Here is a 20018-nt window from a genome sequence, read left to right on the forward strand (position 1 = left end):
AAATTTCCAAATAAACTGAACGAATGCTGAATTGAAGCAAAATATTGTATATACAAAAATAATAAGATAATAAATATTTCATGTCGAATGAATATCAGCACATAGAAATATAACACATAAAATAAAATAAAAAATTCAAGAAACGAAGGACTTTTGCTAAAAGAGCCACTTACTTATCCGTGAAACAACTTGATTGATGGTTTTTGCCATGCTAATATTACTAGCATTAATGTAAGTACACATATTATTCCCATATTGTAAGCTTTAATAATGCCAAAACTAAGGGTTTCCACGTATAGTATATTTAAAAGTAAAAGCCCTACAAATTTATCTTCAATTCCTGAACAATCAAGTCCAACGAATATGAACAGTGATCAGAGCAATCCAGGTCCTGCCAATCTTGCTTTATCAGGACCTGCGGCAGGACCAGTAGATGTATTTCAATCGTTAAGAATTCCAGATGCAATTAAACAAATGCCGATTTTCGATGGTAACCCTAGGTTACTAGATGAATTTATTAATAATGTAGAGGAAATCTTCATGTTCATCAGAGGAACAGATAAAACTCCATATGGACAAATTTTGTTAAGGGCCATTCGCAATAAAATAGAAGACCAAGCAAATGAAGTGCTTAATATGTATGGCACCCCATTAAATTGGGACAACATCAAAGCAAATCTGATAACTCATAATTCAGATAAAAGATCAGAAACTTCGTTAATAAAAGATCTTCACACATTAAAACAATATAACAAATCATTTGAGAAATTCTATGGCGAAATAATAGAATTACAATCCGCTCTTTGTAACAATATTTTATTGCATGAGCAAGATCAAAATGTTATAAACGGCAAAAATGCATTATATGGGAAATGTGCCTTAACTCCTTCGTAACAGGGCTAAGAGACCCATTAGGAGCCACAATAAGGGCTATGAGATATAATACATTAGCTGGGGCATTAAATTTTTGCATTAAGGAACAGAATATATACTACCAACAATATCATGGGTCCTCAAATAGATTTTATCAGTATAAGCAATATAATTCCCCACACCAAAAAGACCGATTTTATAATAACCATATTATAATAATGGTCAACAAATAGGTAACACCAACGGGCGAGTACCAACAGTTCCACAAAACATGAGTTATGGACGAAACGCCAATATTAATCAGAACAATTATAATCATTTTAGCCACCGATTTAGGCAAACTCCTTTTAATAAAGGTCAATTTAATAGGAATAATCAACAAAACCAAATACCCTTCAACAACAATACATTCGGGTTCCCTCAGCCAGAACCAATGGATACGTCGACTGGGCTCTCTTCCTTGAGAAATAGGAACCCTTTCCCAAGTATCAAGCAGAGTCCGAGCTCACAAAGTAGGAGATACGAGAACATGGAAATCAATAATATAAACGAAGTAGGGGAGGAATATGAATTAACCAACGTTGAAGAAGAAATAAATGTATACGGCACTGCCTCCCAAGACCCACGGGTTACCTATACATAGATAAACATGGGTCAGAATTAGTTTACATAAAAGTTAGGTTTTCCAGTAAGAAAATTTTGAAATCTCTAATAGATACTGGGGAATCTCCATCCTTCATTAATCCGCAACATGTAGATCAAAAACTGCAAATTATGTGTAAACCAACGATTACAAAAACAATTTTAACAAAACATAAAGTAGACAAAATGGTAATATTACCAATATTTAAAGAATTTAAACAAGAAGGTAAACTATCGTTATTATTATTCAAATTTCATAATTACTTCGATGGTCTATTAGCCATTGACTATTTATCCAATATAGGAGCCAAGATTAATCTACAGTCTAGGGTATTAGAAACAAAATTTACATCGATTCCATTATATCAGAAACCAAATATATGTTCGAGTAAGATAAAGATTGAGCCAAATACAAGGATGCTTGTTAAATTACCTGTTGATGTCAACAAGGGAGAAATAATAATTGAAGAAACATTTATAAATGAAAAACTAGTCATTTCAGCTGGCATTTATACAGCCCAAGACTGGTTTAGTTTAATAGAAGTAACAAACTTGAATAATTTTTCAGAAGTTATATATGTAGATCAACCTTTAAAAACACTTGAATACAATTCACAAGAGTATTTCGAAATCAATAACGCGGAATTCGGTATATCTGATATATATGAAAAATATATTACGTATCGAACATCTTAATCAAGAGGAGAAGCGTCTCCTAATAATAATACGTAAAAAATACTCTGATGTGTTCTACAGAGACAGTCAAGAATTGACATTTTCAAACAAAATCAGACATAGTATACCCACTACCAACGAATTACCTGTATACACGAAATCTTATAGATATCCTTATATCCATAAGAAAGAAATACAAGAACAAATCGCTAAACTACTAAGAGATAACATAATACGCCCAAGCTACTCACCGTGGAGTTCACCAGTCTGGATCGTACCGAAGAAGAAAGATGCTAGCGGTAAGCAGAAATGGATAATGGTGATCGATTACAGGAAGGTCAACGAGAAGACGATCACTGATAAATACCCAATTCCGAATATAAATGAACTTCTCGTTAAATTGGGCAGGTGTATGTATTTTTCTACCATTGATCTCGCCAGTGGATTCCATCTGATCGAAATGGAACCAAAGGACATTCCAAAAACGGCTTTTTCAGTAGAAGGAGGACATTACGAATTTATTAGAATGCCCTTCGGATTAAAAAATGCACCATCAACATTCCAGCGAGTCATGGATAATGTTCTTAGGGAGTTAGTGGGAAGAATCTGCCTCGTTTATTTAGATGACATAATTATTTTTGCCACTTCGCTTGAAGAACACATCAATAATTTGGAACTGGTATTCGAAAAACTAAGAAACTCGAACTTCAAAACACAATTAGATAAATCAGAGTTCTTAAGAAAAGAAATAGAATTTTTGGGCCATGTGGTGTCAACAGAAGGAATCAAACCTAATCCAGGAAAGATATCTGCCGTAAAAAATTTTCCCATTCCTAAAACTCCAAAACAACTAAAATCGTTTTTGGGACTCTTGGGATTTTACAGGAAATTCATCCCCAATATCGCTAAATTAACAAAACCACTAACTTCTTCTTCTTAATTGGCGCTATAACCGCTTACGCGATTTTGGCCGAGTTTAACAAAGCGCGCCAGTCGTTTCTTTCTCGTGCTAACCGGCGCCAGTTGGACACACCAAGTGAAGCCAAGTCCTTCTCCACCTCTTCCTCTGCTACCACCAGCTGGAACGGCATCGAATACTTTCAAAGCCGGGGCGTTTGTATCCATTCGGACGACATGACCCGGCCAACGTAGCCGCTGGATCTTTATTCGCTGCGTTATGTCTATGTCGTCGTAAAGCTCATCGTTCCATCGCCAGCGATATTCTCCGTTGCCAACGTGCAACGGTCCAAAAATCTTACGCAGAATCTTTCTCTCGAGCACTCCAAGCGTCGCTTCATCGGATGTTGTCATCGTCCAAGCTTCTGCGCCATACGTTAGGACGGGCATGATGAGAGTCTTGTGGAGTGTTAGTTTTGTTCGTCGAGAGAGGACTTTACTGCTCAGTTGCCTACTTAGTCCAAAGTAGCACTTGTTGGCAAGAGAGATTCTACGTTGGATTTCAAGGCTGACATTGTTATCGGTGTTAATGCTGGTTCCTAAATAGACGAAGTCTTTTACAACCTCGAAATTATAACTGTCAACAGTGACGTGGGTGCCGATACGCGAGTGCGCCGACTGTTTGTGTGAAGACAGGAGGTACTTCGTTTTGTCCTCGTTCACCACCAGACCCATTCGCTTTGCCTCTTTATCCAGTTTGGAGAAGGCAGAACTAACAGCGCGGTTGTTAAGGCCGATGATGTCAATATCATCGGCATATGCCAGCAATTGTACGCTCTTATAAAAAATTGTGCCTGAGCGATTAAGTTCTGCGGCTCGTATGATGCTCTCCAACATCAAGTTAAAGAAGTCACACGACAGCGAGTCACCCTGTCTGAAACCTCGTTTGGTATCAAACGGTTCGGAGAGGTTCTTCCCAATTCTGACGGCGCTGCTGGTGTTGAGCAACGTCATCTTACATAGCCGTATTAGTTTTGCGGGGATACCAAATTCAGACATCGCGGCATACAGGTAACTCCTTTCCGTACTGTCGAATGCAGCTTTGAAGTCGACGAAAAGATGGTGTGTGTCGATTCTCTTTTCATGGGTCTTTTCCAAGATTTGGCGTATTGAGAATATTTGGTCGATGGTAGACTTTCCAGGTCTGAAGCCACACTGATAAGGTCCAATCAGTTGGTTGACGGTGGGCTTCAGCCTTTCACATAATACGCTCGCTAGAACCTTATAGGCGATATTTAGAAGACTAATCCCGCGGTAATTGGCACAAATTGCAGGATCGCCCTTCTTATGGATTGGGCAGAGCACACTTAAATTCCAATCGGCAGGCATGCTTTCATCCGACCATATTTTGCATAGAAGCTGATGCATGCACCTTACCAGTTCCTCAAAACCACTAACGGTCTGCTTAAGAAAGGTATGGTAATAAAACTTACAGAAGAATATTTAAAAACTGTAGAAATGTGCAAAAATATGTTATGCAATGACCCATATTACAATACCCAGATTTTTCTAAAGACTTTGATTTGACCACAGATGCAAGTAACTATGCATTAGGGGCTGTATTGTCTCAGGGACCAATAGGAAGCGATAGGCCCATTTGTTATGCTAAACATTAAACGAATCAGAAACTAACTATTCCACAATAGAAAAGGAGCTTTTGGCCATAGTATGGGGCACAAAATACTTCAGACCATATCTCTACGGTCGCAAATTCAAGATAGTCACAGATCACAGGTCATTGACATGGGTAATGGACTTAAAAGAACCCAATTCAAAATTAATACGCTGGCGGCTTAAATTAGGAGAATTTAATTATGAAATAATTTATAAAAAAGGTGTACAAAATTCTAACGCTGATGCACTCAGTAGAGCCATACCAGATATAAACAATCATGAGATATTTTCTACTCTGAAGTACATCCGCAACCAAGTAATACTGTCGAAATGCCTTTTAAAAATAAGTTAAAGCGAATAATAAAAGAACCAAATTATGATGAAAACACAATAATAAAGATTTTTACAAAGTTTATCAAACCAAACAGACTCGTTGCAATTTTTTCAGATGATGAAGTCTACCGTATAATACAAAAAGTATACTCAACATATTTCGCTAACAACAAAACATATCGTTTAATACGATGTATATTCAGGACAAGAGATGTTATGGATAATGACGAACAGGATGAAGTAATAAGAAAGTACCATCATAACAATAATCATCGTGGTATCGAAGAGACATGCCTACACCTGAAAAGAGAATATTTCTTTCCGTATATGAAACATAAAGTTAGCAAAATAATTAATGACTGTGACTTGTGCCAAACACTAAAATATGATAGGCACCCACAAAAACTGATTTTTCAAATACCAGAAATTCCAGAAAAACCCCTAGATATCTTGCACATAGATATTTATCATATCAACCAAAAACAGATATTAACTATTATCGACAAATTTTCAAGATTCGCTGCAGGTTTCACTATCGATCCCAGAACTAGCCTAAACGTAGTAAAGTCCATAAGAACATATGTGACCAAGGAAAAGAGTTCACGGCCATAATTTTTAAAGATTTTTGTAAACAATTTCATATAGACTTACACATTACTTCATTTCAACAATCCTCTAGCAATGCACCTGTTGAAAGACTCAACTCAACTTTGACGGAGTTGTCTCGAATTATAGTTGCTAGAAGAAAAGAGGGCAAACTTTCTGTAGAACACGAGGAAATTCTCTCAGAAGCTCTTATTACCTATATCAATTCTATACATTCAGCTACAAAATTAACACCATATGAACTATTCTTCGGTAGGCCACATATATTCAATAAAACGGTAAAATTCAACGGTGAACACGATTATTTGCGCAAATTAAATGAATACCAACAAACTATTTACCCAAAAATCAAAGAAAAATTAGAAACCGATGTTAAGAACAGAATAGAAAAATTAAATGAAAATAGGGAACAACCAAAAGCCCTACAGCCTGATGACATCATATATCGAAAAGAAAACAGAAGAAATAAAACAACAACCCGATTCTCTAAACACAAAGTTCAGAATGACAGAAAAATGGCACTTATTTGAAATAAAAATCAAAAGATTCACAAATTAAAGATTAAAAGAAGAATAAAAAAGCATACTAATATAGAAATTGACAATAAAAATTAACTTATTTTTCTTTAGGTTTTCTCTCGTCCTCTCCCAAAGGCTGAATACTCAAAATATACATAATGATTTGGCCATTATAGAACTCAAATTGGGCAATGCTAAGGTAATAGATCACTACCAAAACCTAATCCATATAATGGACCTGAAAGATTACACTAACAATACAGAAAAAATTTGAGAAACTTTAAATTTAATGGAACCAAACAGTTCAATTGAAGACTCATTGAGTACTACAAAATTGAAATTAAAACAATTAACGGAAAAAATTAACAATTTAATGCCCTGTAAAAGGCTGAAAAGAGTTTTATTAAATAGATTGGGTTCAGCAATCAAATATATAACAGGTAACATGGATAATACGGATGCAAATAATATGTATAAACATCCAACTCAAAGAATTGTTTGAAAATGAAAAAAATGTTAAAGAAACACTTAACGTACAAGCTTTCTTAAACACAGAAATGATACAAAGATTTGATAACATTACTAAACACATAAATAAAGAGCAAATTAAAATTGCAAAATTCTTAAAGAATACACAAGAAGCCCTTTCAAATAAAATTATCAAAGAAAATTATGTAATATTAAAAATCCAATATTTAAATAAAATTAACTATAATATCGATTTATTAACAAACCAAATTACTATTGTAACATAGCAGAAAGTAATGTACTAGCAAAACTAAATATTATTTCCAAATTCATTTTAAGTCATAACGAAGTAGAAAATATTTACAAAGTGATAAATGATCAAACACATGAAACATATTCTATAGAACAATTATATGAAATCCTGCAATTACAAGCATCTTACAACAACTCAAACATAATATTTAATGTAAAAATTTCTAAATTTCAAAGAGAAAACTTTACTCTGTCTCACATTATACCCTTACCAATTAATATAACACGACAAATTATAACCTCTAAGTTTATAGCTTATAACACTAATGATATCAAATGTTATGATGAAAAATGCCTTAGATTAGAAAACACTTATATCTGTCCCAGTCCTACAAGAAGTGAGTCCATGGAGAAATCAACATGTGTAGGTAAGCTGTTACGAAAGATGCAGCCAAAATGTAATGTAAAAGATGTGGGGATAGTGGAGACCATTTACCAACCAGAAGATAACTTTGTACTATTTATTAACATACCAACAACTCTGATAGAATCTGATTGCAGTAAACCATTTAATGTAACCAACACGGCTATACCATATTACGAGAATTGTACAATCATAACACTGCCCTCGGTTTTGCAAATAAGATGGGACCTAGTGATCCCGAAGGGAATTTTCGCGCTAAGCACGAATCCGAGTTCAAAAATTTTCCATCACGTCAGGTTTTCGAGAAAAAGGGGGTTGAAACCCCTAAAAATAGCGTATTTGGCCATTTTTTCAAAAATTGTGGAGCAGAACCCTGACGTGCTACGATCTTCGTTATTGTCAGTAATTGAAGGTTGAACTTTGCTCTTTGAAATAAGCTCAAACCCAAATTGTTCGCATGCACCCTTAGAGTAGGGGGTGTACTTATGTCTACGGGGGTAGAGAAAAAAATGAACATAGGAACTTATCCACACCCAAGATAAGATATAATGAAAAGTGCAGTGTTCCTAAGGTATTTAGTGTCGCTGATTACAAATCTGAAGTCAAACATTCCATTTAAAAAGAAATAAAAAAAATCAAATTCAAATTTTCAAATCTAATACATCGTCTGACACACGACCGTACACCCCCGTAGACATAAGTACACCCCCTACTCTAAGGGTGCATGCGAACAATTTGGGTTTGAGCTTATTTCAAAGAGCAAAGTTCAACCTTCAATTACTGACAATAACGAAGATGGTAGCACGTCAGGGTTCTGCTCCACAATTTTTGAAAAATGGCCAAATACGCTATTTTTAGGGGTTTCAACCCCCTTTTTCTCGAAAACCTGACGTGATGGAAAATTTTTGAACTCGGATTCGTGCTCAGCGCGAAAATTCCCTTCGGGAACACTAGGTGACATCTTATTCGCATCAGAAAAATTGAAATTTGCAGGGCAGTGTAATTAATGGCTTAACATACGAAGAAAAAACGCCAACATACAGTGAACATATTAACATACCGTTACCCGAATTTATAGAAGTGATTCCAGAAACAGTCACAGAAGAAATTAACTTGAGAAAATTGAAAGACTACCAATTTAGTGATCATAATGTGATGTATTCACTAACAGCAACTACAACAACTCATCAGTATGTTACATATACATCGATTGCAATTGTCATTTCTATGGTTATTATTTCAACAAAATGTCTTTCAAAGAAAATTAAAACCATCTTCACACCAAACGCTTTTGTTGAAGAAAGTGTAGTTCGATCACCTACAGATTCCTTGTGGCCCTCACTCCACTCTAGGGGAGGAGGAGTTACCGATGGTCACCTTCCAACCAGCAGCAACCCAGAATCACCGATAGTCACCGTCAACCCAGCTACAACCTACCAACAGCGGATACGAGTTCAACAAACTAAAAGCGTTTTCGTTTCTACACAAAAATGTTGCCATGCCGACGTGCAAGAGTTTTTCAAAGTCGCACATCACCCTGTGAAACTGCCACCATTTTTAAGGTTCAGAGCAGCCCTCCACATTTATAAAAGAACACAAACTGTAACCCTGAAATGCAATCAGCTGTTTTTTCGCGCGCTAATCGGACAACGAATTGCAGAAATTTTTGGTGGACAGTTTAAAATAAAAAAATAAAAGAATACTAGCTAATGAAGAAAGTCCTATTAGCAGCAAAACACTTACAGGTAAAATGAGAATGTCTTGACTTTTCTATCAAATGTGAAAAATGCTAATTATTTAAACGATCCTATTTGGTAGTATGGACGGAAGGCGAAACGAGACTTCTGCTGGATAAATACGCTCCTATTTGCCGGACATTGGTCCCTTCAAGCAGTTAAAGACTAAAAAGGACATGTGGATGAAAATTGGCGCAGAGTTCGATGGGAAAAGTTGGAAGCAATGTGAAGAAAGGTATAAGACCATCATTAAACGTAAAAAAGTGGCGGTGGAAAATAACAGCACCTCAGGTGCAAAACGCCAAAAGATACGGTTTGAAGAAGAGCTCGAAAAAATATGCAAAATAGATGATTCCATTGAGCCGGCAGTAAAAATAAGTAGCCAATGTATGATAAAAAAAGAGGTCGCAGCAAAAGAAAGAGGAAAACGCTGTAAGAAACTATGTTAGAAATTGCTGCTAGGAAGGAGGAAGCCAGAGAGAAGCGACACAAGGAAAGAATGGAGAAAGCTGCAAGAATTTAAAGCCTTTTGGAAAAGTGCATCAGTGAAAACAAACCAGCTTGAAGATGTGGGCGTGTGAGGTAAGTTATTAAAGCCGGTTTGAAAGGTGTATGCTGCTTATGATCCATTAAATGTTAATTGAAATATTTTGGTTTTGCAGGCTTCTGTAATTTAGTATAAAATGGGAGGAAGTGCCTTTCGTTCCTGGTCCAACGTTTCGCCTATTTATTTTTTACTTTGTACCTGCTTGAAGCAAATAAATATGATCTCTCTTATTTTCAATAAATACAATATATAAAAAAAAGAAAAAGTAGTTTTTTAATATTTATTGAAGTTTCTTTCAAGGTACATCTTGTTAATGCAATTAGAGTGTTCGAAAACCGTGCTAGTCCAAAATTTTACATATTTGGTATCTTCATTGACTGGCCTTAAAACGTTACTTAGCTGTTAATATTGTACAAATAAGGGAAACGCCGGACGAAGTTAAAAATAATTTTTTGATTTCCTCGGAACGTTAATTTTGAACATTTACTGTTTTTGAACTAACCTATTCGATGTTGCTAAGTAGAAAATTTCCGAGTTTCATAAACAAATTCAGGTACTTTAAAAAAACGTGTCAAAAAAGTGACTTTATTTGGCTTCTTTTTATTTCGCCCAGCTCAGTAAGAACAGTGTCGCTTACTTCGAAAGGAAAATGTTGTTCCTGAACGGAAGCAGAATCAACGCAGTACTCTTTTTTCTCTATAAAATCTTGTTTGTCTATGCAAATATTATGAAGTACGCAGCATGCTAGTATAAATTTCGCTGTAGTCTCAACTTCATGAAAATCTAATCGCATAAGTTGCCGGAAACGACATTTTAACAATCCAAAGGCGTTTGCAATTCGGACCCGTGTTTGACTAAATTTGTAATTGTATCTCTTTTCTTGCTCAGTTAAATTCCCGTAATCCCTATACGGCGTTAACAAATAATTTCGGATCGGATATGCAGAATCCCCTAACACATGATATTTTGGTAAGCATAGCTTTGGAAGTTCTTTACCAATGAATGATAACTTCAACACACGCGAGTCGTGCACTTTACTCGCCACGCCAGTGAAAACATCTAAAATTTTTAAATTTGCATTACATATACCCTGCATAGTCACGGAAATTGTGTCATGCCTATTTATATATGTTGAACGAATTTTTTTTTTCGGCGCCCTTATCGAAATGTAGGTTCCGTCAATGCAGCCTAATACGTTAGGAAAACCAGAGATTGCCGCAAACTCATTTGATATAATCTCTTTTTCAGTAGCACTTTGAGGGGATTTTATGATGTCTGGTGAAAGTCCAATCAGAAACGACACAACATTGTTTATCACGTTATGGGCACACGAATATGACACATTAAACAGGTTGCTAACCTCACGTATGGTAGTTTTATTGCAGCAAAACCTACATAAGAAAATTTTTTGAATTAAATGCATACACATTGGAGTCATTCCATTGTTACCATAAAAACAATAACACGTGTGTGTTTGGCGTTGCTTGTGGTCTCCCTCCTTTATAGTTCCTCCTTATATAGTACGAGCTGTTTGTGTATTTTGCGATTAAATCATTCGCACTTTCACGCTCAATGCGAAAATTTTGTTTAAACTGTAAATGTTAATAAATTAAAAAAAACATATACTAGTTTGAGAGCGGTAAGGGTAAATGGGCGGTAGATCTTCAAGAAACTCCACCAAGAGAAAAGAAAAAGCGTTAACACCATTCTTCATAGTATGCATCTTTCCTGAAACTTGGTGGCCGAAAACTAAACCGTGCCCCTATGAAAAAATTACCTCGCGGCCTGTGTACAAATTGACTACTTCATTTACAAAGTCATTTACGCGTAAGCAGTTAATTTTTGGATTTAAAAGTACGCCGAGCTCCTCGTCATCTGAAGAAGAGGACGACGACTCCAGGAGGTCATTTATTAAACTGTTTGCTAAAATCAAGTATCATTTTTCCATTTCCCGGCTAACAATGTTCTTCCACCTATGATACCAATTATTTGTATGGAGGTAACTATGTATACATATGAAAACTCAATATTTTCGCGCAAACACATTTACCAGACAAAATACAATTTCTATTACTGATTTTGGTAATTTCAATTTGCAAATATCATGGCAGCTACAATATTTTAATAGTTCTATGTGTAATCTCAATTTTCGCTTTTTCAATTCACGACTGCTAAAATGAAGTGTCAAAAATGTGTAGACTTTATCTGTGCTGCTCGAACACAGCCGATTAATGTGAGCAAGAAAGAGTCAAATAAGGGGCTACTTTTGTTACTGATCAGCTGATTAATAGGGCAATTATCTCCTCCGTCGATACCAGAGAGGGCAAGAAATATTGCACTTTCACATTTTTTTAGGTTTGCCCTTGGAGAAACGATAAAGCTGCCCCTTGGGAAGATTGCATTCATTTTACAAAAGAACACAAAATTCGAGAGTGGCAGCACAGGGCAACATTTTCATGTAGAAAACGCTATAAATTGGGACAGATATGAGCACATACTTACATACATACATACATATATACACACATACGCAAGCATTTATTTTGTTAACCTCTTCCAAGAATTATTTCCAAATTGTTTCCTTAAATATATTATATGCTTGAATTGCACAAATATTAACATTCTACCTGAATTTATAATACAACAACAATTTCCCAAAAGTATTTTTCTTTTATTAATAATACGAATAATTAAGTCAACTTTACTTTTCCAAGAATTGTTTTAATTTTAATAATAAAAGAGCATAATTGCATTATACATTTAAGTCCCTTTTACTTTTCTGGGACTCGTTTTGTTTCTTTGGTCATTTTGTAAAAATTATTAACTATTGAAGTAGTTGTTGTCGTCGCGCAAGAATTTTTGCGCTCGATCGAGTAGCAAAGAATAGCAAAAACAAAGACAAACAAGAAATGATACGCAGATGTGTAGGTGATCTCAGAATGAAATCCAAAATCAAAGTATATATTGTTTTACAGCTTTGATATAAAGTAAAGAAAATGTAACATAGGGTTGCGGTGTACAAAACTAAAAAATGTAGTAGGTGATGCCACTTAATTATGCTATGGCGCTCTGAACATTCTCCCCCGTTGGGAGATTATACTACCAACCATGTTATCATCGATGGGAAGAGCGCACAATTTGGCAATGGCTCTTTTACAAACGCCACCTTCAGTTTTAACTTCAGCTACTCTAACCATGCCATCATCTCCCTTGAAAATCTGAGTTATTCTACCAAGCGGCCATTTGAGCGGTGGCAATACTTCATCCTTGATAAGGACAAGCGTTTCGACTGCGATATTGTCTCTTGACGATCTCCAACGGGAGCGTTGTTGCAGAAGTGATAAGTATTCGGATCTCCATCTTTTCCAAAATACTTGCTGCATGAACTGAATTCGCTGCCAGTGTCCAAGTCGGCCGATGTTCAGTGTCGAAAGATTTGGTTCTGGTATGGATGTGAGTGGAGCAACTATCAAAAAATGCGCTGGTGTTAGCACATCTAAGTCGTTAGGATTTTCTGAAATTGACCACTTTGTCGAGAGTTTATCACCGCTGAAATTTGACATATAAGAGTCCTAAGTTCATCAAAAGTAAGCACCGCTGAACCAACAACTCGCCAGAAGTAGAATTTCGCCATTTTGATTGAGGACTCCCAAAGGCCTTCAAAATGTGAAGACCTTGGTGGTATGAACTTCCAATCAATTCCTTTGATGAGACATTGCCGTTGAACTTCTTCAACGTGTTGTTGCTGAAGGAAATGTTGTCGTAATGCAGCCATCTCATTTTTCGCCCCATCAAAATTTGTGGCGTTATCGGACCAGATGATCATCGGTTTGCCGCGAATTGAATAAAATCGCCTCAAGGCGGCTAGAAACGACTCAGTAGACAGATCCTTGGCGAGTTCCATGTGTAGTAAAACATATGAAGAGACAAATATAACATTTGGTTGATGGTCTCTCTCTTATTTCAGATCGGTAGTGAAAAAGTCCGCAGTAGTCAACACCAGTGGTGAGAAATGGTCGGTTGGGTCGGACGCGGCCTTCAGGTAGATTGCCCATGATTTGTTCACACATCTTGGGTCTGAGTCTAAAACATCGCACGCATTTGTTTATGATGTGACTTACGGCCTTTTTGCCACCAACGGGCCAGTATTGTTGTCGTATTGCTGCCACTAATGCATGTAGATTCTGGTGATGAAAATGCATTATTATAGAGTTAGTAAGTGGATGTCCCTTCGGCAACAGTATTGGATGGCGAGACTGAAAATTAAGCAACGAGTTTCTTAAACGACCTCCAACTCGAATGAGTCCAAAAGAATCTAAAAAGGGCGTCAGATATGTTAGTTTACTTGATGGACTTGTGGGCAAATTCCTTTTTAGAGCCTTATATTCCGAACAAAATTGAACTCGTTGTACCATACAAAGTATATACCAAGTTCCTTGTAGAATGTGTGCTGTAGTGAGATTACCTGAGCGGTTCATCTTAATGAACATATGCACATAGCCATATATTCGCTGCATTGCTGCAAAGGAATTAATGCATTTGCAATTCAGCGAGGCATCAATTACTGAAGACGAGGACAGTAAAGCAACTTTCCGTCGTTCAGGTAAATATTCAAGTTTAATACTATGTTTGGGCCAATTTATTTCTGATTCGTGTAGAAATGGAGCCCCGTTGGCCCAAAGCGATGAACTTGCAAATTCGATTCGATAAAATGTCTGCCGGGTTGAGACTCGTTGGCACATAGCGCCATTCCATATCTTTTGTGGACTGTTGTATGGTTGTAATGCGATTGGCGACAAAAACATTAAAACTAGACGGTTCCTCCTTTAGCCATGATAAAACCGTTGGGGAGTCCGACCCACAGAAAAACGAACAATTGAAAACGCGTAACTTGTCAATGGCATGGACTACTTGCGCCAAAAACGTAGCTGCACATAACTCCAGCTTAGGAACTGTAATTGGTTTCAGGAGTGCAACCCTGGACTTTGAGCAGAGTAGGCGGCCAACAATATAGACACAAGCGCCGTACGCTGAGAGGCTGGCGTCGCAGAATGCATGTAACTCCAGACTAGCATTTGGGCTGGCCACGTATCGAGGAAATTTCAATTGTTTTAGGGTACTGAATTCCCCATACAGCTGAAGCCAAGCTGTTTGATGCGATATTGGTAGAATTTCGTCCCAATCGAGCCCTTCCATCCACAAGCGTTGAAGAAACATTTTTGCTTTGCATACGATGGGTCCAATCAATCCTAGTGGATCATAAAATTGGGCAATTGTTGACAAAACTGAGCGTTCAGTTATTTTCTTAAATAGAACAGATCGGAATTAGGGTCCCATTGGAGTCCAAGCGTCTTTGTGATGTAACTACCATCATCAAACTTGATGAGTTTCTCTCTATCTGCGTCTGGTACGTTGCTGAGCCCTTTTGGTACATTCGAGCACCATTTTTTAATTTTAAAATTACCTTTACCTAGTAATTCAGATGTTTGTTGCATTATAAGTTATGAGTTACGTCATTAATGGTATCGCCGCCGCTGATTAAGTCATCGACGTAGAAATCGCGCAAAATGATCTGAGCGCCAAGGGGATATGAAGATGCTTCATCAGCCGCATGCTAATGCATGGTGCGAACTGCTAAATAGGGTGCGGACTTTGTGCCGTAAGTCACTGTATCGAGTTTGAACATTTTGATGTCATCTTGAGGGTCATCTCTCCAAAGTATGCATTGCAAGTAGTTATCAGGGGCTGCGACATTAATGCACCGATACATCTTACAAATGTCGCCGCTCAGTGCGACCGAATGTGATCGAAAACGAATGAGAGTATCTACTAGCTTTGCCTGTATCGTTGGACCCGTCATCAGTACCTCATTCAATGAATACCCAGTTGTCGTCAGCGCCGAGCCATCGAACACAACTCTGAGTTTGGTTGTTGTACTGTCATTCTTGAATATGCAATGATGTGGCATGAAGTAAACAGGTACTGTTGTTGGTAGTTTTAAGATAGGAGACATATGATTGAGCTCAATATACTCCTTCATGAATAATGAATATTGTGCTTTCACTTCGTGAATGCGCTGAAGACGCCTTTCAAGAGCCAAAAACCGTCGCAAAGCCTGTTGGTACGAATCTCCAATATTTACCTGTCGCCATACGACTGTAACGCGCCTTGAAATGAGCCTCGCAATTGATTTCCTCCTTTGTAGCCTTTCGAATGGGCTCAAAACTGTTTTCTACCTCCCAAAGTGAACGCACCATATCGTTGGTTGTTTGATGAACCGCATCAGACTCAAATGAATTTGTTGCTGTAGTTGTGTAGGATGATAACCTTGACGAGATACCGCGACCGCCAGACACAACCCAGCCAAAACGAGTTTTTTGCAAAATATGATTATTATTTCTTAAATGAAATTTACCAATACATAGCAGGTCAAAGAACATGCTTGCGCCGATCAGGAGGTCCACACGTTGTGGCTTGTGAAATTCGGGATCTGCCAGAGTTATGTTGGCTGTAATATCCCAATGAGTGATGACAAGTGAATAATTTGGTTGGCAATCGATGATTGTTGGAGTTACTGCTGCATCTATAGTCGCAGTGAAGTTGCTATGTAATGACTGAATGAAGCTGTTCACGCTGGAGTTGATAACGAGTTCTGAGTCTCCAATGCCCGAAACTGTCACTAATGACTTAGATGTTTTAAGCTGTAATTGACTAGCGAGTCTAGTTGTTACAAAATTAAGCTGGGAAGCGGAATCAAAAATGGCACGACATGGCACGAGAGAACCGACATAGTGTCGAATTAAAACAATAACAGTAGCAAGTAGCACACATTCATTTGAGTTAGCAGTTGGGTGAGCTGGAGACGAGTTGCTGGCTGTCATGGCTATGAGCGGTGCTGACTGCGCTGGACTAGGTTATCCTTCAGGTGGTCTAAGATTCGTCTGATCCATCTGATTAAAATGCAATAGAGTGTGGTGCATCAACGAGCAACGGCGACATGCAGATGATTTGCACTGCTGCACCTGATGGCCTGGTTTAAGGCAGTTAATACACAATTTAACGTTTCTTGCCTTTTTCCAGCATTCATTCGGGCTAATACTGGCAAACACGGGACAGGAGTAGACGACGTAATCGTGCTTATTATAGACAGCGCAGATTTTTTGAGCAGTCTTTGATACGACAAATGAGATTTTTCGATATTTTGCATTGCTCACCTGAGTGCTAGGTGTCTTCGTTACCATAGCGTGGGCCACATTTTCCATTGCTTGGCATCTCTTATGCAAAAAAGTAACCGTGTCCGTCCAAGGGGGCAGTCTGTTAGTGGATACTCGTTCTTCCCATAGCGTATGCGTGGTCGCATCCAATTTCTGTGCCGTAATGTGCTGGAGTAAACAGTCGGCTATTTGTTCGGTTGTGCCCAGCGACTGCAAACCTTGAACATGCGATACAATTCTGTCCACAAGCGACCGTAGTTCTCCTGATTGCCTGTCAGCACTCACCCTGTCTGAGCGCCTGAAAAATTAAATGTCGGTTATCAAATCTTTCAACTAGTAAGTTCAATGCAGTTATGTAATTTTCATCACGAATTTCAAGAGATTGAATGGTTTCCAGCGCTGCACCCTTCAAGCAGGATCGTAGATGCTGGAATTTTTCCAGATTCAACAGTTCAGAGTCACCAAATTGTGGTAGCTGTAATTCTGGTAGGCGCGACCTTGGCTGCTTCACTATGACGACGGATGGCTGCTCCTGAGGTGGTGGATTCCCCGTTGACGACATTGGTTGGTAATCCACCTTGTTTAATTCTCTGGTAAATGCTGCCTTGTTCCTAATGAACGTGGCTGCAAATTCATCGTGATTGTTGGCGTCAAGTTCATTAGGGTCTTCCTCTTCCAGTTGAGATTGCGTTGACTCGAATTGATCTTGAATACGATCTAGCTGCTCCAATCTCACTGTTAGCTCTGCATGATCTATGGCGTGCAGTTCCTCTACACTAGGTTGATTCAAATTAAGTTGGCGTAGTAAGGCTACGCTTTTCCGTTTTAAGAACGACATTTCTTAAAAGTTAGTCCGCTTCTCTATTAAAAACTCCCAAAGTTTTTTGTTGATTCAAAAATGATTTGTACGCGGCAACTGTTTACATGGCAAACAACGAAGAAAGAAAAAATACGACTGTTTGTTGTACTGTGCTTATGTAAGTTAACACAAAATATGTTGAAAACTCGATATATCTTGGCACATATGAATTCAAGTCATTTTCATATTTGTTTCCCAATATTTAGTTTACACGCGCGGTCATAAAAACTATGTTGTCAGCGAATATCGTTGACAAGTATGTCGACGACATCCGCTGCCCATATTCCCAGACAAAAGTAAAACGAAATTGAAAACGCATTTCCGTTCATAAAACTGCAGCGTCTGACTTACAATGCGAAAGCATTAACTGCAATGCTTTCGCAAAATTCCATGGAAATCCAAATAGCCAGCTTATGGCTCAGGTAGTTGATAAGTTTAACTTATTGTCTAAAATTAATTCACTCTGTATTTGAACTTTCAAGAATAAACTTCGTTTTGATAACGAAAGGCATTTTTTATTTTCAAACATTGTCCGCGATCTTTCTCGAGGAAAGTTCGCGTTAGTTATTTTTTTTAAGATCTTAGTTTAAAAAGATCTAACTGGCGCCCGAGCAAATTATTTTGCCAACTCGAAGTTTGCAAAACCGCGAAAACGAGCAAAGTATTTTGCTAACTCGAAGTTAGCAAAACCGCGAAACCGAGCAGCCTGGTATAAAAAATATACCACGGAATCTAAGCCTGTACGTGTCCGTCCGCAGGCACCCGTTCGTTTAGTGTACTGTAAGTGAATCCTTAGTAGTGACAAACAAAACGGAAAAAATTCACGCAGTCGGAACGGTTTTAAAACTAAGTGAATTTAATGATAATAAAAAATAAAAAAATAAAATCATCATAAACTTTTAAATAAAACGCGTTATTTGGTGTGAAGAACTATTCAATATAAATGCAGTGCGTTCTAATCTAAATAAATAATTGAAAAATCAACTTTAAGAAAAAAACAACAATAGCGTCACCACAACCACCGAGCCATAGTAATCTCCTGACACATATACAACAACAGCAACAAGTGTATCACCATCAACAACGTGCCCTAGCTTTTCAAGGACATCAACAACAACAACCAGCAGCAGCACAAATGTCATCGGCAGCTTTAATTATTGTCACCTTTTTGACAATTTGCTTCTCTGCTGCAACCGAGATGCAAATTTTGAACTATACGATGTCACACCTTGTGACTATTTTTAATGGACCAGCGAGAATACAGGACGGTACATTTAAACTAATCCACATCATAGAAATAGACAAGTACAGATCCATTGTTGACGATGCACAGGACCAAATCAGACAAATCATCCCAAAATCCAATCCCTTTTTCCCACTCCTAATGCATGAAATATCCCAAATTCACAATATCCTAGAAACCATCGAACCTGTGGAATCATCCAGGAAAAAAAGAGCCATTAATATAATAGGTACTGCCTGGAAATATATCGCCGGATCTCCGGATCACGACGACTTTGAAATGGTGAAATGCGCATTAGATCAAACTATCCAAAACAATAACCAACAAGTCATTATAAACGACATTTTTACAGAAAGGCTAGAAAACCTTACTCAAATAACAAATCAAATATCCAAGGTTATGAAGAACAATAATGATTACGTAAACGAGGCTGCACTCACTATGCAAATCAAGCTCAGGTTTACAAAAGAAGAAATAACTAACATTAAATATGCTATACAATGGGCAAAACAAAATATTATAAATTCATTTTTGTTAGATAAAAAAGAAATAAAAGTGGCATTAGAAAAAATTACAAATGACAATATTGTATTTACATCAATAGAAGAAGCTCTTGAATTTGTAAGCATTAAGGTTCTGTACAATCAGAAAAAACTTTTATATGTTATTATCATCCCGCTCACTAGTAGAGAAGAATTTGATAATATTATAATTAAGCCTATAAAGAAAAATAATAGAATCATAAGTACTAAGTTTAATGAAATATTAAAGAAAAATAATAAAATATTTGGCATAAAAAATGAGTGTACTACAACGAAAAATTTTAAGATTTGTAAGAATGACGAATTGGTAAACATATCCAACGATACTTGCATTCCACCGCTATTAAACGGAATGAATTCATCTTGTCCAATTTCTTACGGTTACCATATACCTAAAATAGAAAATATTTCTCCAGGTGTAATCCTCCTCAATGATTTTATCGGGACAATAAATAATAAAACAGTAAATGGGACATTTTTTATCAAATTCCACAATGTTACGTTGCAAATAAATG

General features: G+C 37.2%; 1 protein-coding gene across 1 annotated transcript; it reads right to left on the reverse strand.

Annotated features, from left to right (window-relative positions):
* Positions 1-16559: 16559 nt before the first annotated feature.
* Positions 16560-17697, reverse strand: LOC128869694 (uncharacterized). Its single transcript, XM_054112301.1, has 3 exons — positions 17145-17697; positions 16860-17077; positions 16560-16814 (listed from the first exon to the last, which is right to left on the reverse strand). The coding sequence occupies exons 1-3, from the start codon at positions 17695-17697 to the stop codon at positions 16560-16562; spliced, it is 1026 nt and encodes a 341-aa protein (XP_053968276.1).
* Between the last annotated feature and the right edge of the window lie 2321 nt (positions 17698-20018).

This window comes from Anastrepha ludens, chromosome X (assembly GCF_028408465.1).
Source record: "Anastrepha ludens isolate Willacy chromosome X, idAnaLude1.1, whole genome shotgun sequence".
In the NCBI taxonomy this organism is placed as follows: domain Eukaryota; kingdom Metazoa; phylum Arthropoda; class Insecta; order Diptera; family Tephritidae; genus Anastrepha; species Anastrepha ludens.

Excerpts from the sequence above, each read along its gene's own strand:
- LOC128869694 (XM_054112301.1), bottom strand. The coding sequence starts at position 17,697 with ATGTCGTTCTTAAAACGGAAAAGCGTAGCCTTACTACGCCAACTTAAT. Across the intron at positions 17,078-17,144 it reads TTTTCAGGCGCTCAGACAGG|GTTTGCAGTCGCTGGGCACA; the intron begins GTGAGTGCTGAC and ends CGCATGTTCAAG. Across the intron at positions 16,815-16,859 it reads CGAAGACACCTAGCACTCAG|ACTGCTCAAAAAATCTGCGC; the intron begins GTGAGCAATGCA and ends GTCGTATCAAAG.